Source organism: Uloborus diversus, chromosome 9 (assembly GCF_026930045.1).
Source record: "Uloborus diversus isolate 005 chromosome 9, Udiv.v.3.1, whole genome shotgun sequence".
In the NCBI taxonomy this organism is placed as follows: domain Eukaryota; kingdom Metazoa; phylum Arthropoda; class Arachnida; order Araneae; family Uloboridae; genus Uloborus; species Uloborus diversus.
This window is the reverse complement of record NC_072739.1, coordinates 120947125-120969068: the sequence shown is the minus strand read 5'-3', so window position 1 is coordinate 120969068 and position 21944 is coordinate 120947125. Positions and strand designations below refer to the sequence as shown.

Genomic DNA, 21944 nt, shown 5'->3' with positions numbered 1-21944 from the left:
CATGTTCATATATTGTGTTCTAGGTATGCATGCCGTAGAATAAAAGCAAAATTGATGTCAAATGTGAAAATTTTTGAAATTGCTCAAAGTTAACTTTTTTGTTCCCACCTTTTGAGAACTGCCCAAGAACAGAGTAAAATATTTCACCATTTCAATTTGCACCCTATTCCTTGCTAATGAAGATCCCTATTTCAATTATCATTAAAAACTAGTTTGTGATAAACAAAGAATAAAGCAGATTATTCATAGAGGGCAGCTTGCACAGTTTATCCTGCAGTACTCAAATACTAACATACACTTTATCTAAAACAAATTCATTTCTTTGTACTTTGCTTTATTCCTTTTACTGAAAAGTGGTTTTCTCTGTAAACTTTTCTTTTCCCTTTACTTATGCATTTCAAATGATAGTTAAATCCCAAGTAACTTTATTTTATTGGGCTTGATATTTTCTATACCTTTTAAAAATTAAACTGTTAATAAAGTAGCATTTTTTGCATTATATTTATTTGGTATATTATTGTTTGTTTTCTGGTCCTCTGAATCTAAATAGCTTTTATTGTAAATTTTCAGAGCCACACTGCACCACAATCGCCAATGATGCCTGCATCACCTGCTGGCACGCCGAATCCTGTAAGGATTCAACATTCACCCTCTCCCCTTATGCAATCCCCTGTTTCTCTATCATCATCCATCCATCAAACTAATGTGCATTCACCTCTGTTTTCACAGCAGATACCTCTGCACTTTCAAGTAGCCAAAATGGAAGGAAAGACCTGGCTAAATCAAGTGAAATTATCTCAAGTTCAGGTGTGATATTTTAGTTTTAAGTAACTATTTGAGTGTTTTCTATTCATCATACTTGTAAATCCATGTTTCGTAGCATGATATTTAGTTTGTATGATACAGACTGTGGAATTTCAATTCTTAAGATTTTTTCGGTGGCTTGAAAATTGTAAATAAATATTAAGTTCTCCAGTAAAATATACAAAGAAATTGTAAATCTTAGAAAAAAAGCATTTCTAAAAAAAAAAAAAAAATCTGATGTCAATGCTGGTTTTTGTTATTTTTTAAAATTAGGATAAGCAAAATTAATTTGCAATAGTTAGACTTTTAAGTTATTTTAATGTTTTTCTTTTATTTATCTATCTATTCATTTATTTTTGGCATTTTATGATTTTTTTCCCTCCCTGTTTATCGTTTTCTGAACTGCAGTGTTCAAAATTCTTTGGGTTTTTTTTTTTTTTTCCTTTTTCTCTGACAAACAGTTTCTTCTCAAACAGTAGAATGCCAGAAATTGGATCACCATACAAACATTTTTGTAAAAACCACATACACAAAACTTTGAACCAGGTTGATGATCTAGTTCCTTTCAATGACCTAAAAAAAATCTATTAACGACTGTCTTAACATTAAATGGCAGTAGAACTTGAATGGAGGAACACAAAACAAATTGCACTCTATCTAGCCCTTGACAAACTGTTTCAAATCATCGAAGATCACCAGCAGAGAACAACTTATCGCCCTTCCTCCTATTTTCACGCCAGATTTACTCATAAAAATCTTTTTTCTTATGAACTAGATCCAATATAGGCAGCACATGTGATGTCAATCAGACAGTGTTGCATTACCTTCGTGATTGTCCAGTTTCAACCATACTTGCTTTAAATTTTTTTTCATCATTTTCATCCATTTTTATAGAAATTACTAGAGAAGAAAGATGTTTTTAAACTACTTTGAATAAGTTATTCCATCTCAAGTGGTTCCTCCTCTTTCAGGAGTATGACTTAGTTTTTAATTTAGTGTCTGGTTCGAGTGTCCTTGTTTCTGTTTTTTAAATGTTTTTTTTTTTTTTTTTTCAAAAATTTTTTTTACTGTTTATTTTTTCTACTACTTCTTCAAAATTTAAAGCTTTGTGTATTTGTTTATTTGAACGATTTTTCAAAATTCTGGAAATTTTATGTCCTTTATAGTTCAAATTATTTTACATGTTCGGTACCTTTTCATTCTTTTACACATTGAAAATTGTTTGCAGCATCCTAACTATAACCTATTTTGGCTCTTGTTGCCATTAAAACTAAGAACCAACAAACCAACTAAACTTTTAATCAACTCAGGTTGAAACATCTTTATACATATAAGATTTGTAAGTTTCCATATTTGTTTTCAAGTATGCTGTTACTAAATGTATTAGTGTCTTTTGTTTTTTGAAAAAAAAAAATCTTTTTAGACAAGAATTGTATTGTCTTGACTTTAATTTCACCTTTTTTTTTTCAAGCCCTTCTTTTTTTGCTACTGCTATCAACAGTCCACTGATTTTTGGATTGTATCTACTGCATTTTTTTTTCAAAGAAAATGTTAGATATAAGAATTGTTATTCTTAATGGTATCTACATTTGAAAACCTGATAAAAATCAGAAATTATTATTATTATTACTATTTATTTATTTATTTATTTTTTGTCTTGTTTTGTCTTGATCAAACACAACTTTTATGTCATACAGTCAGACTAACTCGATAGTGTACATTATGATGATTTAAAAAAAAACTCCTTTTGAATTTCTTCTATTTTATTTAGTTATGTAAATTTTCAGATTCTCATGAACATTTTAGAATGAGTTGAAATGTATCAATGATTTTACACATGACAAATTCATGAAAATTATGTATTCTGATTTTGCATCAAAAAAGTGCATTTGATCTGAAAATTCCTGTTGAAATTCATTCATATACCTTAAACTTTCCAATATGATTCATCTTAATCTCCATTCATTGATCTTTTTACACTCCTTGCCCGTTGCTGATTGAAAATTTTCTTCTAAGTTTCATTGTTGCTTTACTTTTCTTCCAGGGAGATAATTTACCAGGTGAAAGATTTCCAAAAAGAGAGCAAATTGAGAAAGTTATTAACCAGCCACCATTTACTCTAGGAAATGCTGCTGCTTCTACTCTTACAGAAAGTAATCTCAAAGGTATGTAGTATAAGGTGATGCCTCGTATCATAAGCATTTGTTCATAATTTATCCGAGTATTTTAATAAATCCTATTGAATAGAAAACTCTTAATGGTTATCTTTATAATTAATTTTAACTGAAGTAAAAAAAATATATTAGAGTGTCTTTTGGTTTTTCTAAGAACTAACCCATCTTTTGATCTGTATTTTACTAATCTTTTTAAATTTCTTATTTATTAAATTACGGGATCTCTAAACTGAAGAGTTCAGGTAAAGTATGCTTTTTCTTTTCTTTCCCACAGTTGGAATTAATTTCTATGTGTAAATAAGATTTTCTCAAAAATGCAAATCTGAAATAAGGTACATGAAAATGCAGGATTTGAACAATTTGAATCAAGTTTTTAAAGTGTTAAAAGATGAGTAAATAAAAGTAAGTATTTGAAGTTGTTTGTGATGAGAAAGATAATTGAGACAGAGGGACATTTTTTGTATAAGGCAACAAAATGAAGTTTTATACAATATTGTGAAAGGTAGTTTTTTAAGTCTAAAATATTCTATTTTTGTTTTGGTACCTCTAGTAAAAAATTACTTTTCAATTTACATCAAAAAGCACCAAATATATTTAAACCAACAGAACATGCAAAGTTCTAAGGATGGTGGAATAATATTGTTTGAATTTCCTTCAAAACTTGCATTCAAAAAAATTTTTTTTTTTTCTCAAGCAGAGGTTTTGAATGTTTTAACTCATGTCCTCCTTGACCCTTACTCAATTTTTGATACCTCCAAGATTGCATGAAGTCTTTCTCTAAATTCTGTCGATTCATTTAAATTTCCCTTTTTTTGGGGGGGAAGGGGGGACTGTATACTTTATCAGTTTATGGGCATGATGAAAGTCAATGCCATGATGAAGTAGAACCCAAACTAGTATTGTATTCTGTATATAACTTGAAAATGATTCGTAATTGTGTTAATAACTTTTCACAACTCTATATTTTCAAAAGGTTTGTCAGATGTGAAAAAGACAGAGGAATCTGCTGTTAAAAGCTTCACTGACGATATGAACTCATCTGTAGCAGATTTACCTAAGGATACCAATCTTCAACCTAAAGCGGTTGGAACTGATTTGAGTAAGTTGCTTAGTTTTGAATTACTCTTGATTAAACATGAAATATTTAAACGTTTTCCTTTTTATTTATTTGATATAATTAAGTTATTTTATTTTTTGTACAGATTGCAATATTATTTATTTGATTTTTTTTTAGAAAAATTAAGTGTATTTAAGTAAAATGTGCATAATTGTTTGCTATTTACTCTCCTGTTTGATAATTATTTAGAGAAGTTGGTTAAATTCTTTAATCTTTAAAATACAACAACATAATAAATACCCTCTTACTTTTCCACACATATGGTGACTTCATAGCCTGCAGAAAAATAATTTGTATGGAGTTGATATATTTGGGGACAAGTAACTTAAGGTTACATGTATATATCTCATTCCTGAACCGAGTGAAATATCAAACATTTTCCACACAATGAAACATTCAAAATTGAAAAGATTACTTTTATCATTTAAATCATCAAAATTGAAAAGATTACTTTTATCATTTACTTTTATCAATCAAATTACTTTTATCATTTTGTTCTTGAACTATTTTAACACAATGTGGATGGCTAAAATAATCAATGGTTTGGCAGGAAAGGGGGGGGGGGATCATGAACCCCATAACCTTTCCCTTGTATCCCCCCTGTCTAACTAATCTTTTTTTATTTTTTGTATTTTTTTATTTACCATTTCTGTCACATTAATTTAATATTATTTATTGATGACTTCATTTTGTGCATTTTATTTATGTATTTTTCTTCTTTTTATGCTTTCATTGGTAAATATTTTATTACCACTGAATACTTGACTTCATGTGAAATAGTAATTCTGAGACAATCAAGAAATTTATTAACTGAAATGTTTATATTATGCGTGCTCCCTTGTTTCTCTATGCATGTCTATAATATCATTGCTATAGCTCCTTTTGACTACAGTGACTACTTCCTCTGTCTGAACACTCTAATGTGAACACCCAGATATTCTGAACACATTTTAATGGCACTGGCGAAACTCCATAGACTTAACATAAGCTGACCGCTCTGCATACTTGCTAACTCTACTGTTTTTAACGGTAGTCTCCCCGTCCCCTGGGCAAAACACTGAATGTAGTCCACTAACGCAATGGAATACATACAGTGGTGGTAAAAAAATTTCATCACCCGCGCCACAAAGGAGAGGAATATTATCCCGACTGCATTCAACACACAGTCAAGCATCCCGTATCCCAGATGATTTGGGGATGTATTTCTGATCAAGGAGTTGGTGGGCTTCACTTTGTGCAAGGAACAGTAAACCTCAGGTGTATATTGGAATTTTGGAGGAGAAATTGCTTCCTACTCTCCTTCGGGATTGTTTTACTTCAGTTCCAAACGTCATTTTCCAGGATGATTCTGCTCCGTGCCATAGGGCAAAACTGGTAAGTAACAATTTAAAAACCTTTCTCCTGCCATTAGACTTAAATTGACATGGGGTTAAGTAATTTTTTTTCTCTAAACTCACTCACAGGTTCAGAAATGGAAAAATAAGCATGGGGTCAGCAGTTTGCCTTGGCCAGGAAACAGCCCCGATCTACGTAAATAATTATCAGATTCCTGCTGTTAAATGTTTATTTCATAAGTTTTGCAGAATTTCCCATATATTCATCGTTAATCAGTCGACCAAAACTTCTCACATAATCCCATTGTTGTGAAAATGCGAGGGTGATGCAATTTTTTTTACCAGCACTGTATATACATGCATTATCCTGTCTGCCTCCATAATAAACACCCCCTTAGTTCTAACACTTTTGTTGGGTCCCATGAGTGTTCAGATTAGAGAGAGTTCACTGTTATTATGTTTCCTTTATCATGCTTCCTTTATAAGAGGAAAAAAAATATGATTTAGCCCTGTTTAATGTGCAAAGCCTTTCACTAATTTCTCCCTTTTCTCTATTCATTTTCACTCTTGTGTTTCTCAAAAAGTTGTCTCAGCTCTAAGAATATTATCTGTCTAAATAGTAATACTTGTTTCACATTATTTAGATCAAACACAGAACTTATTGCTAAAGGAACCAAAGCCTGACATTGAGCCTACAATTGCTGAGCCTCCTGTAAGTAAATGTGTATATTGTTATAAAGTAAGATAAATAAAGTAAATAAATAATGTTTTTTTTTTCTTTATCTGTTTCCTTTTGTTTCTTTAAATTCATTTTTTGTTTATAAAAATACAGTTTTACATTTTGAAATCGTGTTTAATGTATAATGATTATTAGAAATAAACGCTAAACCAAAGCATAAAGATCAAGGTTTACATTGGTTAAACTATATGAATTAGTGTTTAAAAATATGTTTTAACTTATTTAATTTCTTCGAATCAATAGATATAATTATCTTTTTTTTTATTTCTTTTTCTGTTGCTGCCTTGTTATAGGACCTCAAGGTTTGAACAGTGTTTTAACTTTAATTTATATTTGTACTATCTGATAATTTAAAAATAATTTGAGTTTTTAATTCAAAAAAGTCTTTCATTTTTGTTTATCGTTAATTGTTTTTAATATCTCTTGGTGTTTATCAATGTCTGTGTCTCATTCTATAAATTTTAAAATGTTATACAGTGGATAAAGTTTAGACATGGCTTTTGTCACATTTTGACTCTTTGACGACATAATTTCTGATGTGTACTTCTTGTGTTGTGAAAAGTTGAGCATTGTCTATCATATCTAATCAGCTTTTCTGTTAACTGTTTTACTTAATAATTTTTGCCTTTTAGGTCCCTCAGTCTATTCTATCACAAAGTTTGCCAAGTTCTGTATCCAATACATTAAAATTCACTCTACGCCAAACTGGAATGCCTACTGTGTGTTTACCTACTGCTGATTCCAATTCTGATAATCCATCAGAGGTAAATGATTGAAGCAAGCTTAAATTTGTTTTGATAGAGCTTTCCTTACCCCCTTTGATAGCAAGGCTGATGCCGTTTAATGTTAATTTACATTTTAAAACTATTTTAATGAAGAAAATTTTTTTGGATACATTTCGCTGCAATTTAGACTTTAAAAATGCTTGTTATTACTCTTATCTTTTTCGCTTGTTCATTTATTTATTCATTTGTGAAGCAATGATTATATGCTTTTGTCATTCTCACAGCTGCCCTACAGTTTAAATACAAATGAAGTTCAACCAAAAGTGTCTGATAACAAGTTAATGTTGTTACAAGAGACAAAAATGGATACTGCAGATATTCAGAGGAGCAGTGATGTAGTTTCATCAAAAGCATTGATATCTGATATAAGTAAGAAAATAAAAGTGGAACAGGTCTGCAGTGATGAGACTACTGCTGAGAATAGTTCTAAAGAAAGAATTCCTACGCCTTTAAATGAGGTAATGCATGCTTTCTTTTAAACCTTCCTACTGGATTTGATTCTTTTTTTTTTCTGCACAGAACTAATAAATTTCATCATGAATATATTTTTTGTTACTTAGAACTGCTTTATAGATAGCATGGAATCAGTTTCTATCAAATTTTAAAGTTCCCTAATTGCTACTACCAGGGTTCGTACACTCCGGGAAAACCTGGAATTGTCAAGGTAAATGATATACAGTCGGACCTCCATATATCAAAGTAGCAAATTGCCGGAAAAAATTGATATATTGAAATTTCGATACATAGAAACAATCTTAGTTTACCATAAAAATCTCCAAAAACATTATTAAAAATTAAATCTAATTTTCGTGTGAAACCCAATTTCTAGTTAAAACGAGCATCGGATTAAATGAAAGGTGATTGTTAAAAAATTAAATGTGAAACACTTACTTTTTTTAGCACTGCATAGTTTCTAAAAAAAAAACAACTTCAATGCCGTTTCATGTTTTTGAGTGAAAGTTTTCTGTAAGTTTCAGTACTTTTATTACGGTTTTCCAAATTTTCTTAATAGCTAGCACTCTGCTTGCAGAAATACTAAATTTATCAGAAATGACATATTTTTTTCGTCTTCATACATCTTCATTCTTCGGCAATTCAACTTGATCCGCAACATTAGTGATTTTCGTTTTTACAATGTAATTGGGAGAAAGTAAAGAAAATATTTTTTATAATTTGTCTATACAACAAGTGTCTGTTAAATCAGACAATTAATATTTGAGTGCAAAAATCTTTTCAAGTGTCAAAATTATGTTATAAAATGTAGATTATGGTAGCTAAAAAATTTTGTCTATCTCTTTTTGACTTCTGAAATCATTGTGTTACTCGCATTATTATTGCACTGTGGCATTCGCATCTGAACATGGCGGAAAATATGCCTTTAGCAAGTATATTACTCATAGAAAAAGACGTATTTTTAACAAATATCCCTGGAAATAGAACAAACTGTTTTATTGAATTGTATGCTTATATTATGACGGCAGTAAAAATAAGATTAAACGCAAGGGGGAAAGTGAGAATGAGCACTATTCAAGTGATTCTTGCCAATGAGTTAAATTAGTTGTGAGTAAAAAATTATTATTGATGAGTAAAATTGATGAGTATTATTAGTGAGTAAAATTATTAAAGCTAGAAATTCATATTATGGTTGCTGAGTTTTGCAATATTTTTTTTTATTTTAAAATTTTAAACTTACTGTTTTACTTTCTCATTTAATTTTCATGAATATGATATTTTGGTTGCAAAATGGTTATGAAGATTTTAAGGTATCCATACATTAATTTACTAGAAGTTTCTCTTTGTTTGTGACAAAACTTGTAATTAACTGCCTTAAAATTTCAAGGGGGCATTTTCATCACTTTTAAATTTTAAAATATTGCGTTTATCAAAATAATATATATCTTTTTATGCTAAAATTTAAAAAAAAAAAATTAATAAAAAGTTGATATTTTGAAAAAATATCAGGAATACACAAAAATAATGAATATAGAGTTTTATTTTGACTTTATAATATCAAATGTGATTCAAATGGATACATTTACAAGTTTTAAACCACTTTAAAGTTAAAAAAATTCAAAAGTTTTCAAAAGAAACACCAAGAAATTACAAAAAATGCTACTAGAACAACTCAACTTCTGCTGCCTCTGAAGAAATAATGTGCAACTATTTTTGTGGGAACATTGTATTTTCTGACCTATTATGCATCTATTCCTGTGAAAAACATTTTTTTTCTTAGTTGCCGTATGTGGTAAACGAAAATGTTGTTATTTAAACTTAATTTTCAATAAAGCGAGTAACCTGGATTTATTTTAAAAACAACTTGGAAAACCTGGAAAAGTAAAGGAATTTTTTTTAAAAACAAGTGTCAAGGCCATAGCCAGAAATTTTTTTCGGGGGGGGGGGGGACATGGTCAGAGGCAAGTGTGGTTCCAGTCAAGCAGGGTTTTTTGGTTTAAACCACATTGGTTTAAACCATGGTTTAAACCAATTGTTTTTTTTTTTTTAAACCATGCTGTTTTTTTAAAAAATAGTTTTTTTTTAAAAAAAAACCAAAAAAAATCCATTTTACAATTTTACATTGATTTCCCCACACATATTGAATAAGAAACAAATTAGGATTGGAAAAAGCTTCAAAGCTAGTCTCTTTGTTCAAGGCTTTCTACTAAATGAATTTTTTCTAAAGACTGTTGGAGAAAACAACGGTTCTTTTGGTTTAAAGCAAAATATTTTTAATCTGTTACAAACAAAAGCTGTAAAATTACATTTATAAATAAATATACAGGGTGTCCGAAAAGTCCTTGACACATTTAACCTAAAATACCATTGTTATGTGTTGAGGACTTTTCGGACACCCTGTATATGTAATGTATTCAACTCATTTCAGAAATATGTGTATACATCTTTTTACAATTACATAAAATCAACTTTACACCACAATAACATATGCATAAATACATAGCAACTTTTATGTTGTAAATTAATATTATTTTTTTGTTATTTAGTACTTTGAACAAAAAGCAAGTTTTGAAGCTTTTCCAGAGCCTAATCAATTTTTGAGTGATGAATGATATATAAATGAAGAAAATATATGCACTGCACTTTTCTGAAGCTGGTTTTAGTAATGTTGAAGACTTTTAAAGACGGTTGCATTGCATTTTTCAAATTCTTTCTCCTGGCTTTTCCACCACTCAGTCACTGTTGCAGAAGATATAATGTTTTTGGCAAAAAAAATTTCTTGAAATAGAATTTGCTAAACATTTATTTGTTCTAAAGAGTTTGCATTTAATGTTTTTTAAACTTCAATGCTGAATGCAACATGTATATGCCAGTAAATAAGCTGTAATTTAAGCCATGTTACACCAATTTTTGTATTTTTGATTTGGTTCTTTGTTTTAGCGATAGTCGATATCTTTTCCAAGTCTTTCCAAAATAAGAATGGAGTCGAATATAGAGCAGCACTTTTTTTTAAAACTTTGTCAGTACAACAGCAATCGATTTTTTGACTGTTCAATCATGTACTGTTGTACATTTTGCTTTCCTTCAATATTTGCGACATTGTGTATATAAAAATCAGCGTTATGTAAGATCAGAAAGAAAAAATATGAAAATTGTTCTTTTGAAAAGATTATGCTTAAAAATATAACTTTTTACCTTTTTTCGATAATTATTCATATTATGTTGGTTTTATAAAGTTTTTTTCTTGGATCTTCATTATATTTTATCTTAACCCGCATCACAACCACTTCTTGAAGTATTTCGTATCATAAAGGGTCTGTATATACATGCATACTAATATGTTAATCAAGTCAAACATTTCAATCAATATTTCCCAGCAGAAAGCTATTTTAATTATTTAATTTAGTTACAAGATATTGTTCTTATCTCTTTAATTAATCAAGAAATTAGGTATAATGTGACTATTGAATAACTGTTAATTAAATGGAACCTTAATTACCTTCCTAAAATTAATTGTTTTTCTCACAAATAGTATTTAAACCAAAAAAACCCGGTTTAAACAAAAAAAACCTGGTTTAAACAAAAAAAAAACGTTTTTTTTTTTTGTTTTTTTTTTGAGAAAAACCGTTTTTTTTACCAACCCTGCAGTCAAGTAGTCCAGGGGAGGGGGGATAGGGTTCAAAGTTGCTTTTATTTGGGTTTTGCAAAATCAAACTAAAAGTAATAAAAAATTAGTTTAAAATAACTTTTTTTATTAACTTATTATAAAACCATGCAACGAGAACTTTTAGAAAACTTTTCTACTACTTTTTCGGGACAAACGGGAATATCCCAAAATACACTTAATAAAGTGAGCCCCGTCAATTGCTCTTCTTTCGTCGCATTTCTTGTACCTGTTTTCAGTTGTAAAGTATAGTTGCATTTAAAATGCTTGTTTTAAACGAATGTATTGATAATTCTTGCACCAAAAATGTACTTGAAGTACTCCCCAAAAATATATCTACAGATCAACTACATACCTGATTAAATACTTTTAAATATGTATGAACGTGAAGTTTATCAGTAGTCAACTATATATGCGTTATCCTAAAAAAATGAAACATAGCTTGCAAAGCTATGTTGACAATGAGTAAAGAGTCAGCATTTACCAAACGCACAAAGTGATGATACCAAATGCGAAAAAGCTATTTTTGGGGAGTGTTTAGGCGGTGAAATCAATGAAACATTCAACCCACCACGAAACTTGATGGTCCATCAGAGGACAGAGGGAACCCCAATTCCCCTCTACTTTTGAAAGAGAAAATGGAAGATGAGCCAGTCTACGACATTCCCCATTTCAAACAATGACCCCTGTCCACTGCGCATTTTTTGTGCGGGGGGGGGGGGTAGTCAGAGAAGGCATCTGACTGAAAGAAAGAAGTAACAAGGTCAAGGTGAAGGAGAAACGTTTTGATTAGAGGATTCAGAGTCTTGGTTGTTTCTTTTCTTTCTTTGTTTATTTTTTTTTTTTGAGTGGAGAAGGAAAAACTAAAAAAGGGAAGGACTAAAAAGTTTGTGTCCTAGAATTTCGGGGGGGGGGGGATTTGTCCTAACGGTCCCCACTCTGTCTACGGCCCTGACAAGTGTATAAACCCTGTAATACTGACTGCTACTGTAACAAAAAAAAAAACTTTTTCGTCATTTTTTTTTTTTGAGTATAAGTCTAACAATTTTAGTCTGGGAAATTCTTCTTTATTAGTTAGACACATATATTTATTACTCTGCATTCAATGCATATTTTAAAACTAGATCGTTTGATTTTAAATTTCTTCATATATAAAAATCTTAAATTTTTATTGCATTCAGTTGCGTTGTTTCAAAATCTTCAGTTATGTGTTTCAGTTTTTTCTCTTTTTTGAATTTTATTTTTTAAATAGCATTATTGTTATTTTAGAAAAAAATACCTGAAGATCAAAAGGATTTGGAAAATGAATCTGATGTAAGCTTAATTGCAAATGAAATATTAACACATATAAAGCAAGAAATAGAAGATGTTCCAGTTAGTAAAAGTCCACAGATGCCCGAAGAGAAAACTACTACATCAAATTCATCTCCTTCTTTAAATCAGTCTAAAAAGATTGACCCAAATGATGGTATGTTATAATTATTACCTCCATTTTTTTTTAGTTGACACTTTTCATTAATCCGATTTTTATTTGTACAGATTACACAAAACTTGTGCAGTGTTAACTATTCTTATATAAATACAACTGAATGGAAGAAGTTTGCAAATGAAAATATGACATTTTGAAAAACTTGCTGAAATATTGAAGATAGATGTTTGTCTCCATTAAATTCACCCTTTTACATTTGGATGCATATAAATTTTATTTTTATCTTAATTCAAAGACTAATAAATGCTCCACTTAACAAATAACATCCCACACTCTATTAGAGTGATGCAGCTAATTTGTATCAAGTGCCGAACTTAACCAACATTGTATGGAAGTATATTACTTACTCTGAACACAGACCATCCTTGCTATCATTCTCTAGAATTTTTCTGAGATCATGAACAGGAATATTTTAAAATTGAAATCATCAAAGAGTTGAAGAAGTGTGGGGAGTAGCAATGCTTTGCTGATAAGTCCCATTCTATCCACATATTTTAGGAGCTTTAGGCAAAAATGACCTGTTATGATATTTTGTTGTAGGCTTTCCATACATCCAAATTACCAACATGTCATTATTGAATCATCACCAAATCAACTGCATTATCTTATGCCTGTTTGTATCCAATGATCAAACTGCCAATGGCCCTCTCCCCACTCACCTGTGCCATTTTGATGAAGCTTTTTTCATTGCTACACATTTTATCCTTCCTCGCTTATGGGTATGAGCTCAGGGTATGCTAGTAGTTTTATGTATTCTTGTTGGGAGTAGGTATTTTGTATATTTGACTAGGCAATCATATTTTCTTGGAAGGGAGGCATTTTTAGTTATCAAATTATTTTGAAGCAATTTATATCTAAACTTTTGTGCTATTGCAGACATATTTATGGGCTTTTATTAGTTGGTGTATGCAGGGGTGCTCTTATTTTTAAATGTAAATTATGTGTTTACTTATTTTTAAATGTAAAATTTACAAAACTTCTAGGGGACCCACAGCTTAATCTGGTTAAAATGTGGGATAAGGGGCTTTGAGGGACAGCTAATAGAGAATTCCAATGCTACATGAAATATGCTTAGGTCTTAGGTTAAAAGATATGTGCATTTTAGTCAGGGCCGTAACCAGAAAATAATTTCGGAGAGGGTTTAAAAACTTTCATGCGGAGCTTTCGGTTATTTGTGCTAATGTTCAAGTCGTCCGGTTATCTATTATGAAAGTGTTTAATGCAATTAAAGTACATATAAAAGACATTTGAGTTTTGTGACAATTTTTGAAAATTTTTAAACATAAACGAATGTTTAGATGTCAAATCGAACTTGTCAAGGGGGGGGGGGGGTTGAATCCTAAGACTCCCATCTTTGTATACAGCCCTGATTTTAGTCAAACATAAGGATTTTTTTAACTTAGGGATGAGATTTTTATCAACTCAAGGGACTTCTTTCAAATTCTTAGCACATGCATCGCTCTGCTGGTACAGCTGGTAATTTTTTTTTTTTTAAATAGTGTTGTCCTTTTATAACATCTATCATTTGCAAATTTCTTGTTTCTGAAGATGTGTAATCCTTACAGAAAATTAAATATCGAGGCTCTGTTGTGCAAAAAGAACCATAAAGATGTGCTACAATTTACGTATTTATTATTTTTTTTAATTCTAGGTTCATCTGATGAAGAATTAGAAAACTTAACGAAAACTACCACTGATGAGCATGGGGAACAGAATGTCCTTTTGAAACAATTGCTGCAGAACTGTCCATCTGCTGAAACTCCCAGAAAATCTGATAGTAGTTTATTAGTAAGTTTTTTTTTTTTTTTTGGTAGCATGTTTGTCAACTGGAAATTGCTTTACTTTGTTTGTATTTGTAAAATAAGTCTCTGAGACAAAGTTCAATGTAAATAAATTTTGAGATTGCTCCAAATAAACCAAAAATTTGATAACAATTAAAGGCTAAAAAGGCTAGGGGTCGTCCACAAATTCTTTGAAGGAAAGAGGAGGTCCATGAAATTGTGACATTTTGTGATAAGGCAGAGGGATTGGGTAGTAAGTTTGACATCACACATTTTTATAACAATATGTTTGTGTAATATAGTGTGACATGTGACAAGGAGAGGGTGTAAGGTGAGTATGACACTTTGTGACTAAATAAAAAAAGTGTGACATTTATAGACACCTTCAATTGGGAAAACTACCAAGTCCAAAAAGTCATTTTTTTAAAGAATACTGAAAAATTAAAAACACATCTAGTGCTTGCAAATTTTGTGATCTTTCAATAAATTTTTAAACTTACTTCTAGAGTTGCCGCTTTAAGCATTCTCTACTTTGTTTAGCTTGGTCTTTTTTCCCGAAGAAAATGATTTTCAATTTTTTCTATACCTAGGTTATTTTTCATTTCTAGTCCTCAAATATAGGTGATTTTACACAAGCATTTCTAGATTAATGCAGTAGTTAGGAATTATTAAAATGTATAATGCAGTTTGCAGTGTATTAATAATTGATGATATAGGTTGACATTGATTAACCTGGAATTTGTATTGAAATAAACTGAAATCTCTGGAAACGTTAGGGAATTTCATTCTTTAACTTCAGTGCTAAATCTGTTTATTTACAAAATAAGCTGCATAATGCAAAAATCTATGGAACATAATCCTCTTGTCCAAAAGTGTTTTAAAAAGGTCTGAAGCATTACTTAGACACAATGGATGTAAGTAAATTTTAGATCACTTTAGCTGAGCCAGTTAAAGTTTAGTAACCAATCTCTGTGATTTTTCCAAAACCTTTTTGACAAAAAATGTTTTTATCCAAAAATAAGATAAGTATGTTATGTATCAATATTGTGAAATATATGTTGGCATCAACAAAACTGGATTTTTTTGTAAAATTGCATGGTTAAGTCAGGGAATTTCATGCTTTAACTTTCATGGCAACTCTATTCAAGGGATTTTCAATTTTCCCTCTTAGTTCTACTTCCATCACTAGCAAAACTCAGTAGTTACGATTATCTTTCATTTTACATGTTTTCCCTGTTTAATCTAGAAAACATTATGTATCGTCGCCTCAAAGCAACAGTAGGATATTATGCCTGGGATTAGATGTCTCACTGTTGCTCTGAGGCGACAATATTTAAATTTTATGTGTGTTCTGGCACCCCGATCTTCATACTAATATGCCCACCCCCGCAGGGGTGTTTTTTTTTTTTTATTTTAATTTTTAATTTAATATTAGTTTTTGTGTTCTGCTTTATTGTGTCTATTGTTTATATCTTCCTGTATGAAAAATGTATGTTTTGGTAACTGTATCACCTCTCAAAATTTTATGTCATGACTGGATAGCTAAATAAGTAGATGAATATTTATGCTTATTAAAAATGCTCATAAAATGCTCATTTGTTTGACTTGCAAATTGCAATGAGTATGAAATAAAAATAACATGACGTTATTTATTTATATTTTTAGGAAATACGGAAAGAGGAAGAGTCTGAATTAGATAAACTGGATGTACATTTTGACATTGGGGACTTGCAATCAAAACAGAAGCCATGTGATTTAAAAGCTAAAAAACCATCTTACTTAGGTATATCTTTTTCTGCAATTTTTAGTATATATCAGGGTCAGATCAATTTACAGTTTCAGCACATTTAAAAAATATGTTTTAAAGCCACTTGTAATGTATTTATTGTCTGTTGAATTTGAAATCTGTTGAATCTTCAATTTTAATGTTGATTTTATCATCTTTATTTTTATTCATGACTTCTTTTTTCAATTTAGCTTTCAAAGTTTCACTTGTAGGTAAGTCCAAAGAAATATGCTTGTAACATGCATTTAAAAATCTGGCTCTGAACTTATTTATGTATGCGTTTTTATCTTTTTTTTTTTTTTTTTTAAACTCCTGTTTCTTAAGTATTTACTTGAAAATTTCTAATAATTATAATAATATTCTCATAGATATTAGACGTGCTCAGCTTGAAAAAGAACCAACTCCTCCACCTGGAGAGAAACCCAAACCTATAAAGCGCAAAAGACCAAAGAAGAAAAGTACAGAACTACCTCCAGGCAAGCCTGAGGGAGTTGGAGTGGGAGGTGCAGGCGGTGGAGTAGTACCAAAGAAGAAATGTCGTCGAACTTCTTCAAAATTAGAAGAAGGAGGTTATGAAACAGTAGTTGAGAATTTGGTAACAAAACTAACGAACTTACCACCTCTTAGAATCTCAGAACCAACCATCAAGCCAAATTTTTCTATCATACCAGTTTTTGGTTCCGGGGATTTAAATGTTATAGGTAATAGCATTATCTAACCAAAATGGTATTCAATTTTCTGTAATAGAGCTCAAACAAATTTATTGTTATGCATTTAATCTATATTTTAACTAAAATTTATTAATTTAATTTTGAATTTGTATCAATGTTACTTCCTCTTAACTGTGATTCACATAATAATTGTGCTAGTTTAATTGAGCTCAGTTACTTTGTATTCTGCCCAATATTGGGCAGATATTTTCCTCTGTTTACTTATATAAGCTATAGGCAAAGTAATACCTGTGTACTGCTATGCTGCTGGCTACATACTACACTTTCTTATATCTTTTCATTATAAAAGGAAAATTAGAATTTTATATTATGTGTAGGTATTTTGTCATAAGACTATTAGTGCGGTCAACTCTCACAAATCTGCACAAGATTTGAGATTTAAACACTAAGTTAGAATTTAAGGTATAAAATAACATTAATAACATCAAATGTTTAAAAAGTGGAATCAGTTTTTATGATCAGTTATTACTTTGAATTTCTTCTTTAGGTTCAGTTTTAGTTTTAAGATATTTTACCACATACAATAGAATTAAACAATTAAACAATATACTGTGTAAGAGTATGTTTCCAGGTACTCATCTCATCTAATATTTAAAAAAAAAAAAAAAGTAAACTTCGTGCATAACTGTCAAAAAAGCAATTTATTTAACTGAATGATTTCATTTTCAAGTCAAATAATGTTTTTTAAATTTCAATTTAAGAATTCTTCCTGATGCCTTGCTGCTAATTAATTTCCTTAAATCTTTTCAGAAAACCAATTAAAGGGTCGTTTCGGAAGTTCTACTCTTCCTGGACAAAGTGATGTCTACTCTTATTATCCTTATACAAAAGAACATGCACCTACTACTTCTATTTTGCCTCCTTCTTCCCCTCCTTATCGTGGGTTTTATAATCAAGAATTTCCAGCAGTTACCAAAGGTATTTCATGATTTTATTAATATGATGGAGTTGCCAATATGCATTTCTTATTTGACTAAATGAAACAAATATCACATTTTGAATTAGATTTGTATTAGATTTATGAGTACGTCTTTCCCTTTCTTGAATGTATTTTTGCTGCTAATTTGTTTTTACAATTAAGGGTATGCCAAATTGTAAGAAGTTGTTGATTGAATATCTGGCATTGCAATCCTGTTAGGGACTGATTTACGGCAGGGCATTCGGGGCCCGGGCCCTGGACACCAAAGGAAAGGGGGCACCAAATTTCTGTCATTTTTTTTTTTTTTTTTTTTTTTGAGCCAAAAGACAGAGCGCGAAAAGACAGAAAAAAACTCCGAAGTTTTATGATGGACAACGTGAAGAAGTCATATTAAACTCTAAGCAAAGTTTCAAGGTTTCCTGTTTTTATGTAATCTGTGATAATTTGATTACATAACTAAAATTCAGGATGTCAGCCGATGATGGCATATTAAAGAAATTTTCTTGCTTGTTTGAAATCTTTTTAAAATCTTACTCCTGTGATTTGGAGGAATCTTTTCTTGATGAATTTATTCATATGAGTTCAATCATCGGAAAAGAAAGTTTAATCACCGAAAAGTTTTAAAAAATCCATAAACTTGGTAAATGGATACTTTTGCCAATGTAGATACAGCCCTGAAATTGTTTTTGACTTTGCCAATCTCCAATTGTAGTAGAGAACAATCATTTTCGCTTGAAGAGAACTAAGTGTCCTTTGCATACTCTCATTTCTGATAGTAACAGGGTTCGTACGGGTCATGGAAATCCTGGAAAGTCATGGAAAAAAAATTGAATTCAGGGTTCGTACGCCCTTGAAAAACCTTGAAAAGTGCTTGAAAAAAAAAAGTTCATTTTCAAGTGCTTGAAAACCTTGAAAAAGTTTTAAAACCTTGAAAAAGTTTCTTAGTGCTTAAATTCTCCCAAAAACCAACGAATTGTGCTTAGAAGTTTTAAAAAAGTATTTCACCAGTGCAATTTTCTGAACATGTGTTCAGTATGCAACATCGCGAAAAATTGCTTCCGTGTTTGGGATTTCAATTCTTTTGCATCTTGTAAATATTTTGATGTTTTTTACAACCTAAAGATATTTTTTGACATATGGTACCTTAGATTAGTTTATTTTTTGTTTAATTTCATTAATTAACAAAGAAATTAATTTGGAAACCATGACAACATTGACCTTACTCGGGTTTCGCGGAAAATTGCTCTTGTGTTTGAAATTTCAATCTTTTTGCATCCTGCAAATATTTAAATATTTTGGCTAATCAAATGTTAGTTTCGCATATGCTACCTTAGATTAGTATATTTTTTGTTTAATTTTAATAAAAAACAAATAAATTTATTTCATGGGAAACATGCCACGTCGAACGAACTCAGACTTTGCGAAAAATTGCTTCTCGTGTTTGAAATTTCAATCTTTTTGCATCTTGCAAATATTTAAATATATTCACTAATCGGATGTTATTTTCATATTTGCTACCGTAGATTAGCATATTTTATGTTTAATTTCAGTAAAATATAAGTTTATTTTATGGGAAACATGACAACATTAAACTTAATTTGCGAAAATTTGCTTCCCTTGTTTGAGATTTCAATCCTTTTGCATTTTGTAAATATTTTTATATTTTTGGCAATTAGTAGTTATTTTGACACTGCTACATCAGATTAGCTTATTTTATTTTTTATTTTAATAACTAAAGAGTTAAAGAATTTATTACCTTGGTCTTGTTTAATTATTTGCTAATTTATTTTTGCAATTTTGAATGATTATCTTTACCTAATTTTTGGTCATAGCAGATTTTTAAAAAAAAAATTTAAATTTCAGCAGTTGAGCACCTAACAAATTAACTTAAAGTTTGTATTTTAAATATAAAGTTGATTTATATAATTTTATTTATAAGTACATCATTTTTTTATGTCTGCTAAAATAAATAAGGTGTATAACAGGGGTGGTTGTGTTATGATTATTCACTTGAAATCCAGTAGTGTTCGTTTTTATGCTTTTACCTCCCTATATCTCCAGTTTTCCCCTTTTCCTCAAATGTTCAAAATTACTGCTTTATTAAGGTTGTGGGTACTTGGAGCTTACCGAAAGAGGCTTTAATCAGCAAAGGGCTAGATAGCTTAAGGAGGGTCATTCATCTTCATTTGGATCTAATAAATTGACCAGTACAAGCCTAGCTAGGCCCAGTGCCTGTTGCTGGTTATCAACAGGCACTGGGCATGGTATTTCTATGCAAAATATTTTGACTTAATAAACTATTTTATGAATTGTATGCATAGCAAAAGTTGTTGTTGTACATATGTATATTCAAGTAATAGGGGGTCTTAGTTTTAAAAATTATTCCCCCCCCCCCTCGCCCCATTTTGCTCTTTGAAACTTTCAGGTAATTTTTTATGAACTCACAAATCACCTGAATATTATTGCCTTTCTAAATTTAAATTCTACTAAAATAAAACTACTTTTGTCATAATATATGTCAACTTCTTGTGAATCTTTTCAATTTCGAAATATGGCTCTATAAATCTGAACTTGCACATTTATTGTCTATTGCAAGTTAATCAATGAAAGCTGAATAGGCTCAAGTTTGCATTCAGAGTATTTATCACTGCTTAAGCTGCTTTTGTATATTTTGAGGTGTAGAGACTGGACTGTGGACTTTCATAAACTTTTCTTACTTCCTAATTTTTAAATTTACTCGGGGACAGTTGAAATGCCTTATTGTCTGAACAGCTAATAAATACATACGAATAATTGATTTGCATACTTATAAATGATTTGCAAACCTAATATTTTTAGAACTTAATAGTGAAAACTGAAATAACTTTCTGGGTAGTGTTTTTGTCCTAACCGCCCTTATATTGTAATAAACCACTGTATAGATATTGGAAATAAATGTTGAAACCCCGGGGGGGGGGGGGGAGTGACTTCAAAAACTCCTCTCTGGCAATGCTATTTAACTTGGGTATTTTAGTTTCTTCCCATAAAAGTTAAAAAAAAAAAACCTTTCATAAGTGCTTTTAAGTATTAATTTGCTGATTCTAGAAAATATACAAACCTCTGACTGCTGCAACCTTTGAAAAACCTCAAAATTAAACCTCTTGGTATCTGCTTCTCTTTATGACCAAACTTTTCAAACATTTTCAGAAAAACTTTCAACGCAGTAGATCTTTCATCAAAGCGTCTCTCGTTGTAGAAAAAGCAATTTTGCTTCCCTATACTTTTTTGTATTATTGCCTTATTTCTATGTGTTTGTAGTAAATGAAATCTGCATACAATATTTTTAGTACAAATTTATGATATTGCCTTGAAAACAAAATTTTTTACCTTGAAAAGTGCTTGAATTTTTTTCTGCCTAAAGGGTATGAACCCTGGAATTTCAGACCTGGAAAAGTCATGGAAAATTGAAATTTCCATTGCAAGTCATGGAATTTTTTTTTTAAGTCATGGAAAAATGTCCTGGACAGAGATAAAGTAACAGTAACTAAAAGAGCATTAGAAATCTTGAGTGATTTAACAATATAGCATACAAAAGCTATTAAAAGTGGACAATTGAACAATCCCAAAATCAAATCTGAGTTATTTTGAAAAATCATTGCATCCACTTCTTTCGCAGCCACTTGCCTGTTTTGTGATGTGATTTTACTGGCTTGGACATCTCTTATTTTGAATTTACTGTTATTTTCAACACTTCTTATGTTTTATATTCTCTAGTAGTGAACTTGCACGTTCTTGGTTTTGCCACGCTCACTCAAAAAAAGCAATTCCATTGCATCACAGTTCGATTCCATCACTCGTAAGAACTTTGTGTTTAAATTTATCAGAGTTTATCTTAATTTGTTGAAGTTTTTAAAAAGTAAAGACATTTACTCAGGCAATAGAATACAGAAAGAGAGAAATTCTAATGCTCTAAAACAGTAGTTCCCAACATACAGCCTGCAAAACCAATCCATGCGACCCTCTGCTACGTTCAATGTCGGGAATCAAACATGTTCTGGAATTTCTGAATCTATTAATTTTATATGCATTTGAAAATGTTGCAAATAAGTAAACAAAACAAGTACTTTTGAATCAGAAGATTGATTCATTACTGAATGGTTTTTTCAAAAAAGATCTGATTTAGAAACAT

General features: G+C 30.4%; 1 protein-coding gene across 1 annotated transcript in view; it reads left to right on the top strand.

Annotated features, from left to right (window-relative positions):
- LOC129230464 (histone-lysine N-methyltransferase 2C-like) overlaps positions 1 to 21944 on the top strand; it is a 176472-nt gene that overhangs the window by 98043 nt on the left and 56485 nt on the right. The window contains 11 exon segments of the mRNA XM_054864865.1: positions 571 to 807; positions 2849 to 2969; positions 3952 to 4077; positions 6074 to 6141; positions 6801 to 6932; positions 7178 to 7411; positions 12340 to 12538; positions 14211 to 14347; positions 16006 to 16123; positions 16495 to 16827; positions 17608 to 17775. Coding sequence (XP_054720840.1) covers positions 571 to 807; positions 2849 to 2969; positions 3952 to 4077; positions 6074 to 6141; positions 6801 to 6932; positions 7178 to 7411; positions 12340 to 12538; positions 14211 to 14347; positions 16006 to 16123; positions 16495 to 16827; positions 17608 to 17775 — 1873 coding nt within the window.